Source organism: Lissotriton helveticus, chromosome 11 (assembly GCF_964261635.1).
Source record: "Lissotriton helveticus chromosome 11, aLisHel1.1, whole genome shotgun sequence".
NCBI lineage: Eukaryota > Metazoa > Chordata > Amphibia > Caudata > Salamandridae > Lissotriton > Lissotriton helveticus.
The window spans coordinates 326,587,756-326,610,066 of NC_136072.1; the positions used below are offsets into that span (position 1 = coordinate 326,587,756).

Here is a 22,311-nt window from a genome sequence, read left to right on the forward strand (position 1 = left end):
TCGGCCAATTTCGAGCCTCCCGTAGACCAGTCAAAAGAACAGGTGGTTTGGGGATGCACCAAGTAAGCTGAGTCAGTAGGTGATCTGTCCATGGAAGAGCAATAGGGGCTCTGTCACTAGACCCAAACAGTTGCTAAATATTGGATCTAGTAAATGTCCCTTCACATGTGTAGGTGAAGAGACAGTCTGGACCAGTTGTAGAGCAGATAGATCATCAATTAGCTCTTGGGCAGCATGATCAGCAGCGTCTTCAAAATGCATGTTTAGATCTCCTAAAAGCGTGAAGTTGGCTGATGAAGTAGCCAAATCTGCGATTATTGAGGGCACAGAATCTAAAAACTGTCTGGTCGTGCCAGGGGGGCGGTAAACCAGGACGCCAGAGAAATTTAAATTAGATGAGAATTCTAGATTGAACGACAAGCTCTCACAGTCGGGAATAGGGATAGGGTTGCATCGACAGGTATAAGTATCTTTAAACGCTATTGCCAGTCCTCCTCCTTTTCCTGAGATACGGTCTATTCTGGTTATTTGATAGCCGTGTGGCAATGTTAGGACTAGGTCCGGCACTGACGATTCGGTTAACCAAGTCTCTGTGAAGAAAGCCGCATCCGGGTTATGCTCTTCGAGCAATATGGATATTTCGGTTTGGTGCCTAGGCATCGATCTGCAATTTAAAAGGAGCATTTTAAAGGAGTTCTGATGTTCCATAGGCAGAAGGCCTTTAGGGTGAATATGACAATGTCGGCACAGAATGGGCAGGTTTAGAGGATGGTATGAATGAGCACACTCTTTTTTAGCAAGAGGTCTCAGTCTCGATAGATCGTTAGAGGTGTATCTTATGTGGGGGCTCGAGGGAGGGACAGGGGTCGTGGCCCCCGGCCCTGTCCGGTCGCGGACGGGCGCATACGGGCTTGCCTTTGGCGCGCCGCCGGCGCGCCCGCTGCGCCCGCCCGCTGCGCGGATGGGATGATGACATCATTTTATACAAGTTTAGAGGCGGGCGGGAGGCGAGCAAGAACTCGAACGCCAACCCTAATTCCCCCCAATATGGCCTCCTAAGCCCAGCTTCCCACAGCGTCAGCACTGACTCGGCTGCGCTGGGAGTGGGGACAATGCAATGAACCAGGTATTTGGTAGATTTTAAAATCAAATAATGACAAAATCAGGCGCAAAACAATTTTAAATGCACACAAAGTTAAAATTAGTAACAGCCCCCGGCTCAAGCCTCAACTACTTTAGGTGGCAGATCAAACACAGTAAGTTGCGAGGGAGGCATGGCCAAGGCATGCATGGAGTTGGCTGCTTGTTAGCTTGGCTCCGGTGCCTGTGTCCTGTAGTTCGGTGATCCTTGGACCACACCTTGTCCGGGGCGGGTCCATAAGGCAGGAGGAGGCCCAGTCAAAGTTATTACCTAAAAGCGGCCAGGCGTTCGGCTGGAGTGCGCACCAAATCGCACTGGTGGTGTTCTGCAACCTTGCCCAAGATGGAGGCGCAGCCGTAAACCACTCAGGTCACCCAAGACAAGACGCTCCAGCCTCTGGGAGAATTTGGAGTTACCCAGCAAGTTCCTGTGAGCAGGCCGCTCCCATCTGCATCACGGAAAAGGGGAGAGAAGCAAACCCCAGTCTAAATGCCAGCACCTGGGTCCACACAGAGGCTGCAGCAAGGTCGGAAAGCCCATTAAGTATCTCACAATGGAGAAGTGTCGACCCAGGGGAAACCGGGGATAACCTGATGGGAGCCGAAGACTGGGCTCATTCACTTAGTGTTATTTTTACATATACCCCGTCCTTTTTCTCTGAATTAGGATAACATCCTTGTGTTTTTTAAACTCATTCACGGAGTGACACGCTGAGAGGGGACAAAGGAGGCACCATCTCAGAAGCACAAACAATGACTGCGCCCAGGAGGGTGGTCTGATTGGACCGATTAACATAACAGAGGAGGGAGCGTGCCAGCCTGGCGGGAACTCTGGATTTCAATATTTAAGGCAACAATAATAATACAGAACAGTAAAAATTTAAGTGATCAATAAAAAACAGAAGGATTGATTTGAAGAAAGAACAAACAAAACTATTTATCTTCAAAAAGTACAAAATATATTCTATTAGCAATCATTTCAATATTAAGAAAACCCAATCATACTGTTCCAATCGTGTCTACAATCACGCATCTCATACAGTCTACACTCAATTTAAAAACAACATTCTTTAGGACCATATGTAGGTAAATTATATTTTCCGATTCCTTAATACCGAATTTTACCGATTCGGTATTTAGGATTCGGTAAATGAGATGGAGGTAAAAAATCTGTAACATTTACTGATTCGGAAAAATTTGGAAAATGTGTACCGAAACGGTAAATACCGATTCGGAGATTAAAAAAACAAGAAATTGAGGAATCAACCAATCCTGTGCATCCACCCCACCCCACAACCAGGAAGTGGCCACACCCATGCAGGTGCAGACAATCAGAACTTTCTGGAGAGCTGGGAGTGCAGAGGAGAGCAACTGAGCCACTGGCTTAACATTGCTGAGGAAAACTGAAGGATGGCATCCAATGAATCTGAGAGGGAAGGAGCAGAAAGGAAAAGAAAAATGAAGTTCAGTGCAAGTGAGCTTCAGGTCCTTGTGGAGGCGGTGGTTAAACACCACACAAAGCTTTTTGGAAAGCAGTCCCTGCAGGTAGCAGAAGCAGTAAAAAGGAAGCTCTGGCAGGCAATCCAGGCGCAGGTGAATGCTATTGGGGTGAGCCCACGGGACATCGATGACCTCTAGAAAAGGTGGTATGACCTACGGATCATCACCAAGAGGAAGCTGGCTACACAGAGGAAACAGGCCAGTCTCACAGGGGGAGGAAGGAGCAGGGCACCTGCCCTCACTGACCTGGAGCAGCTGGTTGAGTCAACCCTGGAGCCCGAGACTGTGTCTGGAACCAGGGATGCAGACAGCTCAGCCAGAGCTGCCACAGAACAAGGTAAGAAGCATGCACAGCAATACTCCCCCCATTCCCCATTCCCCAATGTGGCTGTGTGACTCACACTCCAGTACAGGTTTTAGTATACACCAGCAATGCATTAAGGGAGATGTAGTCAGTGAAACACCCATTATGACAGTCATCACACTAAACAACAAGGCATGCCACATACATCAATTAGAAGCAGCAGAGGACATTGAGATAGTGTAACAGGAATGTAATTTAATATTGAAATGTAGGGCTGCAGGACCACTGAGCTAATGTCCATATCTGTCCACAGGAGAGTCATCGCGCAGGACTGCGCAGGAGAAGGAGGGAAGGGTACCCCGGAAGGGAAGAACAGAAGGTGCCAGAACAAGAGCAGGTCACAGCACTCCACCACCACCGGCATCAGCACCACAGGCAGCTGCACCAACAGAGCCAGCCACAACACCAGAGCCAGCATCGCCACTGCTGATTGACTCACCGCCACAGCAAGCCTCACCACAACTCTCAGCCTCACCAGCAGCAACATCACCTGTAGTGGTAAGGCCCAGGAGGCATGCTGTTGCCACTCTCCATGTCATCGAGACGTCCTCTGAGGACACAAGGGGGGGGTGACACACCAACTGGTCCACTGGAGGAAACAAATGCTGGGCTGCAGTCCACCTCCGAGGGTGCGCACACAGGTGCGAGACGCCGCAGGTCCCGGGAGCACAGCACAACTCAGAAGGGTGATGGGGTCTTCGGAGGGCTGGAAGCCAGTATGGTAAAGGTGCAGCGCCTGCAGGGGAAGGCGATTCAGTCAGTACAGAGACAAATGCGGCACCTAAACCAGAACATGGTTAACATTGACAGGGGCATCAGCTCTATGTCGGAGCGGGACATGTCCCAATCTGTGTTGGTGCTGTGTGACAAACTGGACGAGGACAGGGCAACAAGGCCCAGGGAGAGGCAGAAAATGGAGCAGCACACCAGGGCAGTGAACCGCCTGGCAACTGCCACTTCCCTGCTCTGCAGGCGCTCCGTGGCAATGCAGGAGGGGCTTGTGCACTGCTGCACTGATGTCTCCAGGGGGATGGGGAAGGTGACATCCGCACTGGAAGTGCTGCTGACCACCCAGTCAGCCACCGCTGGTGCTCTAGGTGTAGGGGAGAGTGATGAGACCACCAGCAGGAGCAGCATTACCCCCGTACCTGACACCCGGAGAAGCAGCAGGCGGCATGCTGCGGGCCCTGGCTCAGCAGCCAGTGAGGATAGCCAGCTGCAGGCATCCAGAACTGTTGTGCGTGGGTGCAGACGTTAATGCTGCCCACACATTTATGAACATATTAAGGGTGAAGTAACCCATGACTACCTATTAAGGTTGTCACCAATTGGACTGGCATGGTGTGCCATTTATTCATTGTCGTAGTGCCCAGTTATTAAACTACATCATGTACATGCAACGCCTGGCTGTGTCTCCTTACTTACTTAAAAATAGTTGTGTGTGATCTCTGCCCGTCTCTGTCTCCCATCTGTTGCTGGCGCCACTCCTGCTGTGTTGGGCTCAGGCTGTGCAAATTCATCATCATTATTCTCAATATCTGTTAATTCTACTGATGTTCCTTTCCTAGTGGCAAGGTTGTGCAGCATTGCGCAAGTTGCAATGATTTTACAGCAGATGAGGGGTGAGTACTGACGTGCGCCTCCGCTTTTGTGGAGGCAGTGGAACCTGCTTTTTAACAGCCCAAAGGTGCGCTCCACAACGTTGTGTTTAGATCTGTGTGCCACGTTGTATCGTCTCTCACTCTGGGTTGATGGGTTCAGGTAGGGTGTCAGGATGAACGAGCGGACGGCATATGCGCTATCGCCTATGTGGAAAAGAGAGAGCCATTAATCACATGCACAACAACACCTACATCTGCAGTATCTATCAGGGTGTGTCACAGTGTTTTACTTAGCAGGTATCCTTCTCCGAATTCCCCCGCTGCCAGGCGTGTGTAGATCCCACTGCTCTGGAAGATGTAGGAGTCGTGGGTGCTTCCAGGGAATTTGGCCACAATGTCTGTGATTATGTTGGCAGCATCACAGATTACCTGCACATTTATGGAGTAGGAGGACTTTCTGTTCCTGTAGATGTACTCAGTGGCTGCAGGTGGGCAGATTGGGATGTGTGAGCCATCAATACAGCCGATGACATGTGGGAACTGTGCTATTTGGTAAAAGTCAGTCTTGGTCTTCTGCAGTTCCGCATGTGTGTCAGGGAAGCTGATGTAATGATGCATTCTCTGCATCATGGCCTCCAGGAACTTCCTGAAGAAACGGGACAGGCATCACTGGGACACCCCACCTATCGCAGCTATCACCCCCTGATAACTGCCAGATGCAAGCAGGTTTAGGCTACAGAGCACCTGCACATGTGGTGGTATGGCGTGCGCCCTTGGTGTTGGGTGCTCCAGGAGTGGGTGCAGGTCCCTTATCAAGTCCAAAATGGCGTGGGGGTGTAGCCTGTACCTTTCATGGATCTCTGCCTCAGTAAGATGGAAGAGTGTGATCCGCTGTCTGTAGACTTGCTCCTCCCGTCTCCAGATCCTCTCTCCTGCTGCCTGTAGCCGTAGCCGCCTTGCTATCACATAGAAAGCCACCATTCTGATCACACTGTTGCATTTTGGGGCCTGTTTTATGGCCTGCACCTGGTTACCACCTGATTTCAATCCATGGTAATTACTGACTCTTAAATACCGAATTTCATGAAATTCTGTATTTTCGAAGTTACCTACATCTCTATTCTCATTTTTACCGTTTCTTATTTACCGATTCGGTAAATAGGGATTCGGTAATTCGGATTCGGTAATTTCGAGTTTGGTAATGATGAATCGGTATTTACCGATTTATAAATACCGAAACCTTATTTTTGGCCTCCTACATCTCAAATGCCTAAATACCGGTCGGTAACGGCAAATATACCGAATTTCGGCCGTTACTGACCGGTATTTAGCTACTTACATATGGCCCTTAGTGTTAATTTTTATAGACAAACAGTGTGACACAATAATATTTGACTGTTGTATTCTACGAGCGTTTCGGCACTGGAGGGGTGCTTTCATCAGGAAAGGCCACAATCAGTCAACAATGATATCCTATTTTTACGATAGTGGTCACCAAGTTGTATCTGTCAGTTGTACAGCGCAATCTCTGCTTAAAACTGTAATCTTTGTAAACTTGATAGATTGTGCACCAATTGCAGAGATGTAGGTTGCAGGTACGCACAATCACAGCGTGAGGAGGATTCCCTTATCCGGAGAGCGTGCAGCATTATCAAAATTAATTAATCTGAGAAATGCTCAATGTAGCGCGATTAATCCTCCATTATCGGTTTAACCTTGTTTCGAAACATCTTTATATCAATACTATATTACGTTTGACGTACCTGCAACATCTGGATCATAGCCCAGATGTCCTGGACGTGTTGTGACAGAGTGAAAGCCTTAAACTCCACTGTGTCCAAGATTGATTTAATTAATGATAGCCTCTATGAAGGAGTCAGGTGGGACTTTAGCCTGTTAACAGTGAACTCCAACGATGTTGCGGTAAGACATTGTACGGAAGGGATACAAAAATGACTATGGTAAGCCGGACTTTAATAGCTAGTCATCCAGGTGTGGGAGTACTGATATCCTCAAAATCCGAAGATCACTTCAAGTCTTGGTGGGGGTGACAGGAAACAAACTGGATTGGGACACAGATCATGCCAGTAGGTTACTCGCCCATCAGCAGGGCCAGGTAAAAAGGCCTGTCCAACTCCTACTGATTACACACAGACAACTCTGTTAGTCATCACAAATCCGGCGACCAGAAGCAAAGGCCATGGAACTCAAAGTCACTAAAATAAAACGAGCCCTCCGTGTATATGCATAAATGCTCATGTGCACTGATGCCTAAAATGATCGAAAATACAACAGAGCTTCGGCTAGGGGTAACTTAGGTGAAGGACGCATACTCCCAAATCATGGAGGGGACATGCCCCCTCCCAACAGTGTTTGTCTGTGTACTGCCAAGCCATCGTCTTTTCTGCTACAATTGGTCTACAGGGAAGACAAGGCTCTAAAAAACGCAAGTAAATATAAGAGAGCTTGTATGTGATTTCTTTTGTATACGTTCCATGACTAGGTGAAAATATTGTCTAAAAATTCAATATATGAAATACAAAGATTAAAATTGTTTAATTTTACTAAAAAAAACAGGTTTACCTGAGGATCTCGGATATCTCTCCTGTAGTTCGTGGTCTTAATAATACCTTGCTACAGCCTGCAATAAAAATAGGGCATTTTACTTTTCATATTATAGCACTAATGAGCCAACAGACTATTTTATTCATTGTTACAGTGAAACACTCAAAATTATTTATAATAACATTGTTAAAAATGTCAACAAATACTGTTTACAAAACAGGATGGCATCAAAGTACTGGAAAGGCTGATTTTTCAGGCAAGCTCCTGCTCTTCGCATTAAAGCAGTCAATCCATTAATTTTATCATGGATACATTATTGTAACTGGATATTTCAAACGATCGCTTTAGGACTGATTATAACATAAAGAAGGATATTCTCCTGGGTGATAGTGAGCTCATCAAATCTGTATAACATAACATAACATGTAAGCAAGCTTCCTCGATGAAGTGTCTCTGGCTTGGCTCATAGACGCGCATTGCGAGAACTTAGCCAGGATAATCTCTGTCAAGGACATGGCCAACACAGTTCTGGACATGTCAGGGGGTAAGGCCCAGGCACCGAGGATTCACGATTGAGGTTTTACATACGTTTCTATGGATCTGTCATTGCACTGAACTTGCTTCGAGCATTTCAAGAAACAGTGGAGACAGACCACAATCCCAATAATGCATGAAGCAGGGCCAATAACCCTCCTTAGTGTGGTGCATACAGACCTCTGTGACTTATCAATACTTATAATAAAATACTAGTTCAAATTCTGACACACAAAATGCACCTACATACGCCTAATGTGCTCCCTCACTTAACAATCAAGTTTCATGACTGGAGGGCAAGGGCTTACGTCTTGTGAACAAAGTTCTCAGTGTTGAAGAAGGCCCAGCCTGAGACTGAGGCGGTGGCAGTGTGCCTGGATGCAGCCAAAGCTTTTGAATCTATTGAATGGTTTATTTGAAGCGCTTAAACAAACGGAATTAAGTCTATTTATTACTAAATGAATAAAACTACAATAAATGCAACCTGCCGCCAATTTATAGTTTAATAACCAGATATCTGACCCTACAAAAATCACACGCGAAAACAGATAATAAAGCAGAATCCTATCCCCGCTTCTCTTTGCTGCACGGATAGCCATCAGTATCACTTGCACAGAGGGCTAAAGTTAGCCACAAGGCTTATCACAGCCTTATATGCCGATAATATGATACTTTTTCTGAAAAATTCCACAGATAATCTGTCTTGTGTTATTCACACCTTCATGAAGTTTGGTACCATATTGGGCCTCATGATAAAAGGAGCCAAACTATGCTTCATCCCCCAAACCCCTAACATAAGATGCTGTGATCTAGATATACCTATGGTGTGGCATAGTGAACTACCTAGGTATGCAAATTGATCATGATAAAGACATAGGGCCTCATTACGATGCAATTCAGCTTGTCGGTTGCGGTCTACTGCTGCTGTCTGACTGACGCATTACAATGTGTGCGTTCGGAGGCAGCAGTCAGAGGGACCGACCAACGCATTCTGACAGGCTCATGGAGCCCATTGATCGATCAAAAACCCACCATAATCCCTAAAGAACGGTGTTTCCGCCGTCAGGATTATGATGTTGGTTTCCAACAGCCTTTCCCTATCGGGACTTTCGACATGGGAAGGCTGACGGAAAGTGACATTCTGGCCCCTAGCAAGGCCTCCTTACCCCCTGGCCCTCCATGCCTGTTCTTGGGGGCACCTAGCATCCCTGCAGTGCCTGCCACACAGTGCAGGGATGTTCACAAATTCCCATTTCTTAATGGGAGCTTGTGCTGCGGGCAGTTGTACTTTCGTATCCAAATAATGCGGTCAGAACCGCCGACCTGAGGTAGGTCGGTTCCCAATCTGCAACTGTGTCGATCGGAGGTACCTCAGACCGACATCGTAATGAGGAGAATAGTACTTAGAGTAAACTATGACAGGGCTGTTGCAAAACTAGAGCCGCATAATGGATATTTTTATTTAATTACCACTCAGCATAATTCGACAGAATGCACAGGTAAACATGTAAGTCCTTCCTAAATTCCTATATCTATTTGACAAAAATGTAATACACTGATTGCGTACATTTTTCCCCATGCTATAAATCTTACTGTCTAATCTGAGTGGGCAATTTATGCGCCCAAGCCCACTTTGCCTATTTCTGGAATAGAAACACATATAACCACCCAACATGTTTTCAAATCCTACTTTATAAACGAAAACTGTGAGACTAACAACAGACATTGATCTTGTGATGTTTACAGTTGGTGTCTGGATGAGGCCAATGAAACACCCAAATATGGCACATTTGCCACACATTCCACACTGCGTGAACACAGTAATTTCTTCAACGGTGGAACCTAAGGCCTGCCAACAACTCAGAAAACTTGGAATACAAACACTAGGTAGATTATTTCATAAGAAGATGCTCCTCTCACTAAACACATTAGCACCCCCAAACACTAGAACTCCTCTAGATGTGTTCTTCTTTTACAGGTTAAAGGCAGCAGCTAGAGACAGGCATATCACCTCCACACATGGACCTGAGGGGCTGACACAACTCTCTTGTCTCATAACTACCCCTGTCCAAAACAACTAATCTCGAAACTATAAAACATGTCCCTGACTATACAACATAATGTCCATAATGCTAAAATACAGCTGGAAACAGATCTGTGAGCACAACTTACCAGTGCACAAAGGGGATATTGCTGCTCCCAGACTCAAAAAGAGATCTCTCTTAAGCAGATAGAGAACAATTCATAATAATAAATCTCAGCATAGAATTTAACGGATGCCTAAGAATGTATATACAATGAGGTTAAGGGCAGACTCGATGTGAGCTAGATGTGGATAAACAGTGGCTGGCCTGAACCTGACCTTGGGTAGCCGAATACTGGTCACTGATCTTTTGGGATCTATCCAAAATGTTGGAGATGGAAATGGAAATACAACAAAATCCTCTGTTGGCACTACTGGGTCACACTTTAACAATCCTTAAACTAAAATGTAAACACCTAGTGTTGGCCAAAAGGAAAGTCCCACTCTGCTGAGGTGGGCCCACTCTCCAAAAACTGCCACATGGCACATAGATTCAGTAGATTGTAAATATAATAGTGAACTGTATGTAAATCTGCTGCCAGCTCTGTCCAACCCCAAAGATATATGTGTTCCACTTCATACATTTCTGATAAATTCTGATACTCAAAAATCTTCACTTGGATCTCTGTAGCGTGAAACTGCAGTACTGGAAAGCCCATTACTTAAAAAGGATACGGAGAACGGGCTGTAAATAAATTTTTATAATGTACTTCACAAAGAAGCAAGAGATCCACAACTACAAATGGTGGTCATCACTCTGATGATAATAATTGTTATAGCAAGATATATGACTACAATACCATATCAGCAATAGCGGATGCAGTAGAAACAACAGTAATTGACCCAAGAAAGGTATATTGATGAACACATGCTAAAACTTTCTTTGTATTTCTGTTAGTAGTTTATGCTTATGTTACAATGTGAAAATTATAAAGTGAAAACAATTTTAGAAATTCCTATCATCCAAGTCAGAATAGCCCACCCTAACAACACCCAGACCCTCTATTACATGGCTGGCTGGGAATAATACCCAAATGCCAACTACATCTAGTCAGTGATACAGGAAATACACTGCAAGCACCAAATAGTTCAGACTAAAAAATGCTCACCATGCCACTGGATTCAAGATAGCATGGCTGATAAGGTGTATTACCCCGAAACCAGTCCGAAGATGCTTGTTTGCGGTCGAGGGAAGACTAGGCTTGGCAGTTCGACTGGACTGTTCCCATGAGGAAGACTGATTTGCATATGTTTGGATATAACTAGGGTGGCATGGTGAGCAAAAGAATGATTGATATAACCCAGATCTCTTGACTGGGGTGAATGTATGATTTATTCAGCATTCTGTCCATCAGTTGTTTGCGTAGCCCTAAGTGGGATGGGTATGCCCAGGCGTAGGTCCCTTGCTCACTGTAAAACTGGATTCAGGCTGGACCTGGCTGATGAGGGGTAATACCCCGTACCCGCTTGTTCACGGTCCAGGGAGGACCTGGCTTGGCAGTTGGGGATACTGTTCCCATGAGGAACCAGGTCAAGACTGATTTGCATAGGGCTGGGTTTAAACTGGGGTTGCATAGTGAGCAAAAGAGTGATGGATTTAACCCAGATCTCTTGACTTGGGATGAATGTATAATTACTCAGCATTTCGTCCATCATTTGTTTGCGTAGCACTTTTCACCCTAAGTGTGATGGGTATGCCCAGATGTGGGTCCCTGGCTCACTGTGCCACTGGATGCAAGCTAGTCTGGCTGATGAGGGGTAATACCCTAAAACCGGTCCCAGAATGCTTGCTTCCGGTCCAGGGAGGACCTGGCTTGGCAGTTCGGGCTGGACTGTTCCCATAGGGAGCACGATAAAGACTGATTTGCATATGGTTGAGATCAAACTGTAATGGCATGGGGAGCAAAAAAAAATATCGATTTAGGCCCAGATGTCTGTACTGGGGTGAATGTATGACACTGTTCGGCATTCTGTCCATCAATTGTTCATTTTGCATTTGCTACCCCGAGTGGGACGGGTATGCACAGAAGTGGGTCCCGTGCTCTCCATCCCACTGGAGTCAAGCTAGCCTGGCTGATGAGGGGTGCAATCCTGAAACCGGTCCTAAGAAGTTTGATTCCAGTCCACGGAGGACCTGTTTTGGCAGTTCTGGCTGGAATGTTCCCACAAGGAGCAGGTCAAGACTGATTTCCATATGGCTGGGTTTAAATTGGAATGGCATGGGGAGCAAAAAACAATGGATTTAGGCCCAGATGTCTATACTGGGGCGAATGTATGACATTGTTCTGCATTCTGTCCATCAATTGTTCTGTTTGCATTTGTCACCCTGAGAAGGATGAGTATGCCCAGGAGTGGTGCCCATGCTCTCCATGCCACTGGAGTCAAGCTACCCTGGCTGATGAGGGGTGAAACCCTGAAACCTGTCCTAGGATATTTGTTTCCAGTCCAGGGAGGACCTGGCCTGGCAGTTCGGCCTGGACTGTGCCCATAGGGTGCAGGGTCAAGACTGATGTGCATATGGCTGGGTTAAAACTGGAATGGCATGGGGAGCAACAAAACGGTGTATTTCGGCCCAGATCTCTGTACTGGGGGAATGTATGACATTGTTCTACATTCTGTCCATCAATTGTTCTTTTTGCATTTAATAAAAGAGTTAGCTGGGATAGTGTGGAAAGGATCTGTCTCAGTAAACTTTTTTCTGTTCCCCAGAACGCAATGATACAAGTTTTATTTCTTGAAATAGGCTTGGCCTCATGGGATTTACTAGAAAAAACCTGTGCACTGAGGTTCTTACATTCTTTGGGAAAAACGGAGCAACCCTAAATTCTCTTGTTTAATTGTGAGGGACGCTCAGCTTCATTCAGACTATGTCTCCTGTCAATTTGTTAAGTTTGCTTCTAATACCCAGCTTGAGCTAGATGTTTTCAATACAGAAAATCAAATTAAAATGAGAAGGTAAATGCTTTACTTAGAAAATCATCGAGGGTGGTCAGCTTATCATAAGATCAAGCTATCTACAGACTACAAATCTGTTAACCAAACCATTGAACATTTGGGAGATGAAGGAACATTTTCTTACTTTACTAAAGTTTCAGAAAAGACAATGAGAGACCAAGAGACCAAGTTTTACAGATTTGCCTAGGCACAAACCCTGAGTGTACCCTGCTACCAATTATCATTCTAAACAAATGGGAAGATATGTCAGAGGTGTAGGAACATGAGGGAGCCTACATTTGCAATTGGTTTGTGGTGCATTTTATTCAGTTGCACATAAAGGAGTCAGTCAGAGACTGCAATGTGTTATTGTTTTATGATGCGTTTTATTCAGTTGCGTATCCTGGAGTAGGTCAGTATTGTCCCAGAATATTAGTGTTTGACGGCACTTGTGTGTTATAGGTGAGTACATCTTTATCTGCTGACTGTGGCCTAGATGTAGGTAATAGCAAATTACCGAATGGTAAATACCGAATTTTACCGATTCGGTATTCACTATTCGGTAATTGCTATGTAGGTAAAAAATTCCGTAAAAATACCGAATCGGTATGATTCGGTATTTACCGATTCTGTAATTACAGAATCGGTATTTGTCATTGATTCCTATGGGCCTTGAAGCCCATAGGATTCAATGGCAGATACCGATTCGGTAATTACCGAATCGGTAAAAATACCGAATTTACAAGGGGGACAGGGTGTCACTTTGACACCCTGTTGCACCCCTGTTTCTGACTTGTGTGACATGTGACACACATACATGCCCTTAGGGCATGTCTGTGTGCCACATGCCACAGGTGTACATGCACAGATGTGCATGTACACAGGAATTCGTTATTTACCATGGAATAGTATTCCATGGTAAATAACGATTCGGTAAGGGCCTGTGGCACTGATTACAGTGCCACCTACATATTGATTTACAGAATCGGTAAATTTACCGATTCGGTATTTTACCAACTCTGTATATTTACCGAATCGGTAAAATTGCCGATTCTGTAAATCTATGGCCCCCACATTACAAATCCCAAATACCGGTCGGTAACGGCCGAAATCGGCGAGCTACATCTGGCCCATGGTCTGGTGTATTGCTGGACAGCTCAAATTTTTTAATATTTTGTTGTGCCAACAATTTGTCAGTATGCGTCTACTGGAGACTGCATCTTTGTGTCACAACTTTTTTATGTTCAGTTTCCAGAGGGCGTTTTACTTGCTGCAGATTAGGTACTTTTTTCGGCCTGACTGCAGGGTTGTACCCTTTATGAGTAAGTGTGTGGTGGGGTGTGTTGTGCTTCAGGTGTTTTGTGAGCTGCTTGTGGAAGACAGAGAAAGTGTTGTGTCTGTCACCTTGTGATGTCGAAGTCTTTGAAGTGTTGTTAAGAGGACAGGTTTTGTGCTAGAGTCTGATCAAGGGAGTTTTGAGTTAAGGTGATGTATAGTTAAACATTCCGTTTTTGTGTTGTATCAGCCTTGAATGTGTAGACTTAGGGATGATGGCAAACCTTTAGTCAAAGGAAGCCAGTGGGTTCCATGCCTTGACTGTCACATAGGTAGTGGTATGGCCTCATGTCTGAAGAGACTGCAAGACATGCACATCTGACTGTTTTGTAATTGTAGTCACAACCTAGTTGTTGTCTGGTTTCTTTTTTTGAGATGAAGTGTGGAAAGACTCATAACTTGACCTGTCGCAGCGTTTCCGTGACTACTGTCTTTGTAGGTACAGGAGTGTTTAACAGGTTGTTGTTCGGTGAATGTGTAAAATAGAAACATTGGTGGATAAGTGACTGAATGACTGTTCCTATACTTTATATGAAAGGGAATGGCTGTTGCAAGTATCCTGTGTATCCCTATTCCCTGAATTTCTGAGCTGGTGTAGGGAATACTTAGAGTAAATAATGTATTAGGATGCTGGTGTGTGGTGTGGAGTGGAAGCTAGGAGACAGGGACAGTTGCCGTGAGGATGAAGCCCCGACTGGAGCTACCTGCTGTAACCTAAGGGCCTAAGATGAAATTACCTTCTAAGTGAAGGGTGTCAAACTTTTGTATGAAGACCCTGTTGGAGTTGTTTTTCTGCATGTTAAACACATCACACATTGAGTCTACATTAACCTAGGGTGTGCTTACACTGTCCTCCATCTTGCACCAACATCATTGACAGTCACATGTTAACTGTTGCTGTTCTTCATGTTCTAAATAAAGAATTACGATACTCATACCAATAAAAACAATGTTTCACTGGCGGTCCATCTTCCAGGGGCCCTCCATACCTGGCTCTCCGTTGCTCCCTCCTGGCGGAGAGAAGGCATCGCCTGTTGCAGCTTGTGGCATCGGTCTGGGGCCTGATTACCCCCCTTGCCGGTGCAGCGGCCGGAATCATCCCTGTTGGCGATGGGCAAGGCTCGCTCCTCGCAGCACCCTAATCCTCACACCCAAACCAAAATGGAGCAATACACCACGACGGATTGGGACCCTGGTGGAGGAGCCTCTTACACGCCTGCTCCCGCTGGGAGTGATCTGTCCAGTATCCTTCAGGCGATAGGCACATCGCAGGCCTCTGTTGAAAATAAGATTGGAGAGGTGAGGGTGGATATGGCCCTCATTCGCCAGGACCTACGTAATGCCACTGCGCACATCACAGAAGCGGAGGTGCGTATCTCCACGACCGAAGATGACATAAACCAACTTAAGACCCAAGTGGCTCGTCTTCAGACCAGACCTCGGAGCTCCACTGTCGGACAGAGGACACCGAAAACAGGTCACAGAGAAATAACTTACGCCTCCTAGGTTTTCCCGAAGGGGTTGAACAAGGCCATGCGGACACATTTGTGGAGACTGGGGTGCGATCCTGGATGCCCAAAGAATCCCTCTCACCTTGGTTCGCAGTCGAGAGTGCCCATCGTTCCCTGGCCCCTGACATGCGCCTGGGGCTCCCGCCCAGCCCATTATCCTGAGTGTCTTCAACTTCCAGGACAGGGACGCAAGGTCCCCCGGTGTTCCAGAACAACAGGATTGTGGTCTTCCCAGACTACACCAGGGAGGTACAGGCCCAACGTCGAACCTATGACGATGTCAAGCAGAAGCTCCATAACCTGGGTCTTCGCTATGGTCTCCTCTTTCCGCCCGGCTCAGAGTTGTTTTCAAGACAAGGCTCTCTTCTTTGATAGCCCCCAGGCGGCCTGGACCTGGCTCACGGAAGAATGTCCCCTCCAGAACTGAAGGGCCTCCTCCCCTGCCTGGCGGGACCCTGCGCAGCCTCGGCCAGCCTTGCCTAAACCCCAGAATCGCCGTAACAGATCCCGCAAGAAGGGTGACCGTCGTGATGATGCTTCTCGATCACCAGATGCAGTGTCCCTTCAGCCCCCTCCCCAGGCTTTATCCCAGGGGTCCACACCTTCCAGCTCGACTGGCTCCCTGATTGACTTGAGCCGCATTCCGGACCCCTCTGAGACGCTGCGCCCTACCATATCTGACTCTGACTTGTCGAGGAGCCCAGTACTTCGTGGGGCCGGGGACGATGAGGGAGTTTGAACTCAGGGCCCAAAGACATGGGGTCCACACTTGGTTTGCTAAGTTGCTCCTGTAAATGAGGTTGTTATAATATTCATGCAGTAGGAGCCGTCCATCGTCACCAGGACCATGTTCTGCCCATTGTTTTTTACCTTAGCTCTCAGTCTTCACTGTATTCCCTGTTGCATAAATGTTTCAACTATGCTTGCAGCTGTTAGTGACTATTATATCCGATTACATGGAGGGGTCCATCTCTGCCACCTTCATGTCCTGCTAACCGTTTTAGCTTAGCACTCCGACTAATTAGTGTTGATGTTTTCGGGTGTTTCCTTTGTAGGGCAACAGATGCTTCATTTTTGGAAGTGTAGGGTGGGGGATGTTGGTGGGCGAGGGAGGGGGGTAGAACGTTGTCTCCCGATTGTTTATTGTTTTTGGCCACCTACGGGCCGCTGTTCTTTGTTTTCCTTGGTAGCCATCTACACGCACATGCCACTGATGATGACTTGAGACCGCACAAACTTTGTCCCCAGGCCCCGGCCGCGGGGCATTATCTCCCCTGGGACCCAGGTCCGCTTGCACTGCTCCTTACACACACTGCCTGCCCAGATAGCGTCCACCTTGCATAGACCCCTCCACATTATGTCGTGGAACGTCAATGGCCTGCTAGACCGCATAAAACAAACTGCTGTTCTTGGCAGCGCCCAACGCCATGCACCTGATATCCTTTTCCTACAGGAAAAACACCTTCTGGGCTCCCAATGCACCTTCCTCGCCCACTACGGGTTCGACAGGATCTGGCAGCCTGGCTTCACACAGGGTTCCCGGGGGGTGGCCATACTGTTTCGTAAGGGTCTCCCTTTTACTCTGGTACAGGCCAAAAGGGACACACAAGGCCTATATGTGGCCTTGACTAGCAAAATCGAGGGACACCCTTTTAACCTCTTGTGTACCTATATCCCCCCGCCACAGTGCCCTCAGCTCTTTGACGTCTCACAATTGTAATCTCCACCTTTCCTCAGGGTCTGACGGTCATCGGAGGGGACTTCAATGCAGTTATGCATCCTTCTCACGACGCGATAGGTGCTCCCTCGGCGTCCCGTCTTGCCTCTGCTAAGCGCTTCTCTGATTGGTCTCCCACCCTGGGTCTCTGCGATGCGTGGAGGGTGTGAAATCCACATCGGGAACAATATACTCACACTTCGGCGGCCCACCATACTCACTCTCGTATCGACCTGCTCCTGTTGCCAGCCCCCGACTGTCAATTGATGTACGGGGCTACTATCCTACCCCGAGGCATCTTAAACCACTCTCCTGTCTCTCTCCGCCTCGGGAACTCCCCTGATGGTGTTCATACGACTTGGCGGCTGAACGCCTGGTTTCTGCAAGAAGCGGAATTCGTTGAATCCCTCGAGCAGGAACTGTGGCAATATTTCTTGCTTAACACTGGATCGGTCTCCTCGCCGGGTACCTAGTGGGAGGCCGGCAAGGCCACCATACGAGGGGCGGCTAGAGGTCTGGTCCACGTGAAGCGCAAGGCACAAGCCGCTCGCCTTGTACAGCTAGAGGCCCATGCTGCGCAGTTGGGAGGCGGCCCAGGCTTACACTGAAGACGCTGATTTTGTCCGACAGCTTGCACTGCTCCGTGAAGAGATCTGTCAGATCTCACTGGAATCCGCCAAAATGCTATGGTGCTCCTCCGTGGCGCGCGTATACGGCTGGGATGATAAAAACGTCAAATTGCTTCAAAGCCTGGACTCATATCCTAAAGCCAACCGCATTTTCCCAGAGGTCCAGGATGCGACCGGCATTCATCACTTCACCTCGCTCGCTATTGCCTAAGCATTTGCGGGCTATTACGCTAACCTCTATGCGGCCCAACCTCCAGAGGCCACCCTGGCGGCTTTGCTGTCGGAATACGGGACCCAACTGCCCCTCCTCCCCCTGACGGTCTCATAGACTTTGGATCTCCCCCTCACCCCAGAAGATATACACGGGGCCATTTCGCTCCTGCACTCCGGTAAGACACCGGGCCCGGATGGATATCCCCAAGAATACTATACGGCCTATCGTGACCTGCTGGTCCCACAACTAATGGACTTGTTTAAACAAGTGGTGGACACAGGATCCTTTCCCCCAGAGACGGATGTGGCCACCATTTTGGTCCCCCAAAGACACATCCACCCTCTATTGCCTGTGCCGATTACCACCCCATTTCCCTCATCAACACCGAGGTGAAAATCTTTGCCACTGCCGTGGCTCAACGGATCCGCCCCTATTTGCAAGACTTGGTTCATCCCGACCAGTGCGGTTTCATGCCTGCCCGGGGTACCCGGAATTGCATAAGCCGCCTCCACCTCGAACTTGCACACTGCCATTCTCTCACCCTGGATCTGGCCTTGCTTTTCACTGATTTTGAAAAGGCATTTGACACGGTGGATTGGAGCTATCTGGAGGAAGTGCTAGAGGTGCTGGGGTTTAGCCTTCCGTTTCGGCATCTGGTCCATGTCCTATACTCCAATCCTAAGGCGAGGGTCTTAATTAATGGGGTGCTCTTGGAGACGTTCCCCATTCAGAGAGGCACATGCCAAGGGGGTCCTCACTCGCTGCTCCTATTTGCGTTAGCGATGGAGCCTCTGGCATCTCTCATACGTCAGGATCCCCACATCCGAGGCTGGGCTGGGGACCCTTTTCGAGTCGACAAGGTCGCCCTCTACGGCGACGAAGTCCTCCTCTTCTTGTCCGACCTCGAGAACTCCAGCCCATGGTGCCTGGATGCTCTTTCGGCCTTTGAACGGGTATCGGGCCTCCGGCTCAACCCAGCAAAGTCCATTCTGGCCCCCCTCCATCCATCCCGTGCCTGCTTTGACTGGCAAACAATCATTCCCCTGCGCAGACTCTCTTTTAAATACCTGGGGATTTGGGTTGCCGTGCTTCCGGAGCTCGAGTGGGCCCTGAATATTACACCACTGGTTACCAAGGCCAAGGTGGACCTAAAGAGGTGGCAATCCCTTCCTCTTAACCCCCTTGGCAGGAGTGCTCTTTTTAAAATTATGGTTCTCCCTCCACTTTTTTATATATTCTTCAGAATATTACCTTCCATCTCCTGGGAGATGGTTTCATGAGTTTTATAGTGTCCTCACTCGATTTTTATGGGGGGGGCGGAAGACCACGAATGTCCCTGGCGCACTGCCGCATTCCTCCCTCTGACGTGGCATGGGGGGAACCAACCTTCACCTTTACTATCTTACCACGATACTCATCGTAATTCATGACTGGTTCGCGGGCGCCTGGTCTGACCCGGCGTACCAGGTGGAGCTCCAATCGCTGGACTTCCCGCAGCTCCAAGCCTACTTGTATGGGTCTCCCATACCGCGGGTCCTCGCCCCCTATAACTCGGGCGGTCCTCTTGGCCTGGCGCACGGCTTTGCGCTACACGCGATGGGATGGGAAACTTACCAGGCAGACGCCCCTGTGGAGTGGGGTTTGGCTCCGGGAAGCTTCGTCTCTCCGGGACTTCAGTCTGTGGGAACACATTGGGATCTTGCTTCTTGGGGACGTCTGGGTGGGGGACCACATCAGAACGTTTGCGGACTTACAGCAGTGCTTATCCCTCCATTCCTCCCAATTTTATAAATATCTTCAACTGAGGCATGCCCTTTGAGTGCATATATCTGCCACCTCCTTCCCTGAATTCAGCCCCCTCGAGGCGCAGGTGATGATGGGGAACCTTTGGGGGGTCCCGGATCTAACGCTCCTTGGTGAACAATGGCCCTGCTACCCTAGAGTCGCTAGATGGCGCTGGGAAAGTTGGCTGGGCCCCCTAGAAGAAGCGGACTGGAGAGACGCTCTCATGGCCCCAAGACCTTGACGACCTCTTCCAAGCTACGTCTAGTCCAACTCTACTACCTACACATAGCATACCTCACTCTTACGCGCCTACACAGCGCCCGTCTGCGGCCCTCCCCGACCTGCACGCAATGCACCCATGCCCCAGCGGACTTCTATCACATGATTTGGCAATGCCCTGTCCTCGCATCATTCTGGGCGGGAGTAGAACTAGAACTTACAGACCCTGGGGTGGACGGTTCCCCATGACCCTCTGCGCTTGATCTTGGGTGTGTTTGATGGCCTCGATGGCTCTCGGGCCGACAAGCGCTTCCTTGGAACAGCATTGGCGGTGGCGAAGCGTGATATAGCGGCACTTTGGTCTCAGGCCAAACCCCCTACTATACGGAAATGGAGACAGGGTGGATTGGTGTGGTTCTCAAGAGGAGCCCCTATTTGAGGCCCGGGGCTGCCCAGAGCTTTTTGGCAAGAATTGGGGTAAATGGTTTAATCTTGTGTCCTGAGGGGTTGGTGTGTCTTCTGTAATATCTATAGGTCCCTATCGTCCCTCTTACAGCTGTATCCTATCCACATAATGTGCTGGGTTTTGCTACCAATGTTTTTTGTGATTTGTTCTCTAAAAATGTTTCCAGAAACTTTCTTCCACTGTACCTAACCAAGGATATTTCAACTGTCCCAGGCTATAGCCAGAGAATGTATCAATTGAATTTCTCGAGTAAACTGTGATAATGTCTACAGATCAAATACATTTCTACCATGAGAGAACCTTTGAATGTAATTTGTGGAAAAATGTTTCTTCTTGCTCTTTCTCTATTGGTGTACCCCCTAAGAACAATGTCCTCAAATATGAATGCCTGCATATCTTTGTTTAAAGTCCTATAGAAGGATGTGTAGAATTCTATGTAGAGAAAGACCACATCCCTCACTTCTAGAGGCGAATCTATGCCAGATGTAATTCAGAACTGTAACAGTTCTCTGTACTTATGATCTATATGTTTTGCTACAAAACGCGCTTTCACATGCCGTGAGAGGAACGGCTCAGACATCTCTGTGAGGGGAACGGCTCTGCTTTAACCCACATCGCCGTGAGGGGAACGGCCTCATAAGCTCTGTTATTGCCGTGAGGGGAATGGCTCCGACATCACCGTGAGGGGAACGGCTTTGCCTCAACTCACCACCCAGGAACTACATTACCGATCGGCCCGGGCCGGCGCACCAACGTCACCTAAGCGCCTAGAGCCCCAACATAAGCGCTGCTGGCATCCCGCAGCGTGGGACAAGCGTGGGCGGCGCCCGGGCCAAGGGCGGGCCCGTCCTTGCCCGGAACAGGCTGGGCCACCCCTCTGTCTCCTGCCCCTTGGTTTTAGACTGTTATGTAGGAATCTAGGACTGTTAAAATCTAGATTGCGACATAAACATTATCGGCGCCATCTTGTCCCCTTTTAGGCTCATATGTGCGCGTAAGTAGCAGCCATTTTTGAATGCCATGGCCTCTCTGCCCACTGCCGATAGCCAGCGTCTCTCTCTCTCTCTCTCTCTCTCTCTCTCTCTCTCTCTCTCTCTCTCTCTCTCTCTCTCCCTGACCCCGCAAGCTTCCCCCGCGCGCTGACAGCCCACGCTCTCACATGTTTGGGCCATAAACCACCCCTTCAGCGCGGCCCTGCCTCGGAGCCACATCCCGTACCCGGCTAACACCTCCCTCCGTCCCTTTGATGATCACACATCCTTTGATGAACCCCCTTCCTCTGTGCCCGATTGTCCGGCCCGATCCCAGGCCATCACCTAGCCCTGCGGATGCAGTTTATTGCCCCTTACAGTAGGAAGCTGTCCCTCTTCAAAGAATCTATGACTGATAAAAGCCCCCACCCCATGAGATCCGATCAGCCACACACATTCCGGGAACCGGCGGAATATCCAGCTGCGCGATAGTCATCACCTACTGAGATCGGGGTGGGGACCTTTCACTGTAAATATGTGTGGGAACGGGTTTGGAAGCGGGGATTCCGGGGATGCCTTTCCGTACTTCAAAGTATTGACAAGAACATGTTTCATACAATAAAGCCATAAACCTGTGTATAAGAGGCCAGGCCTCAGAGATGCGGGTAGAGCACCTCGAGAAGATACCCTGTTGTCTGATTTGACGTGTTCTGCTCCGTCGGAATAAACTCCTGTTTCCTGCC

General features: G+C 48.2%; 1 protein-coding gene across 8 annotated transcripts in view; it reads right to left on the reverse strand.

The window, feature by feature from the left end:
- D2HGDH (D-2-hydroxyglutarate dehydrogenase) overlaps positions 1-22,311 on the reverse strand; it is a 1,118,641-nt gene that overhangs the window by 484,850 nt on the left and 611,480 nt on the right. For all 8 annotated transcript variants that reach the window (XM_078665666.1, XM_078665667.1, XM_078665671.1 and 5 more), the window contains one exon: positions 7,189-7,246. In XM_078665666.1, the coding sequence (XP_078521792.1) occupies positions 7,189-7,246 (58 nt within the window). The remainder of the gene's footprint in view (positions 1-7,188; positions 7,247-22,311) is intronic.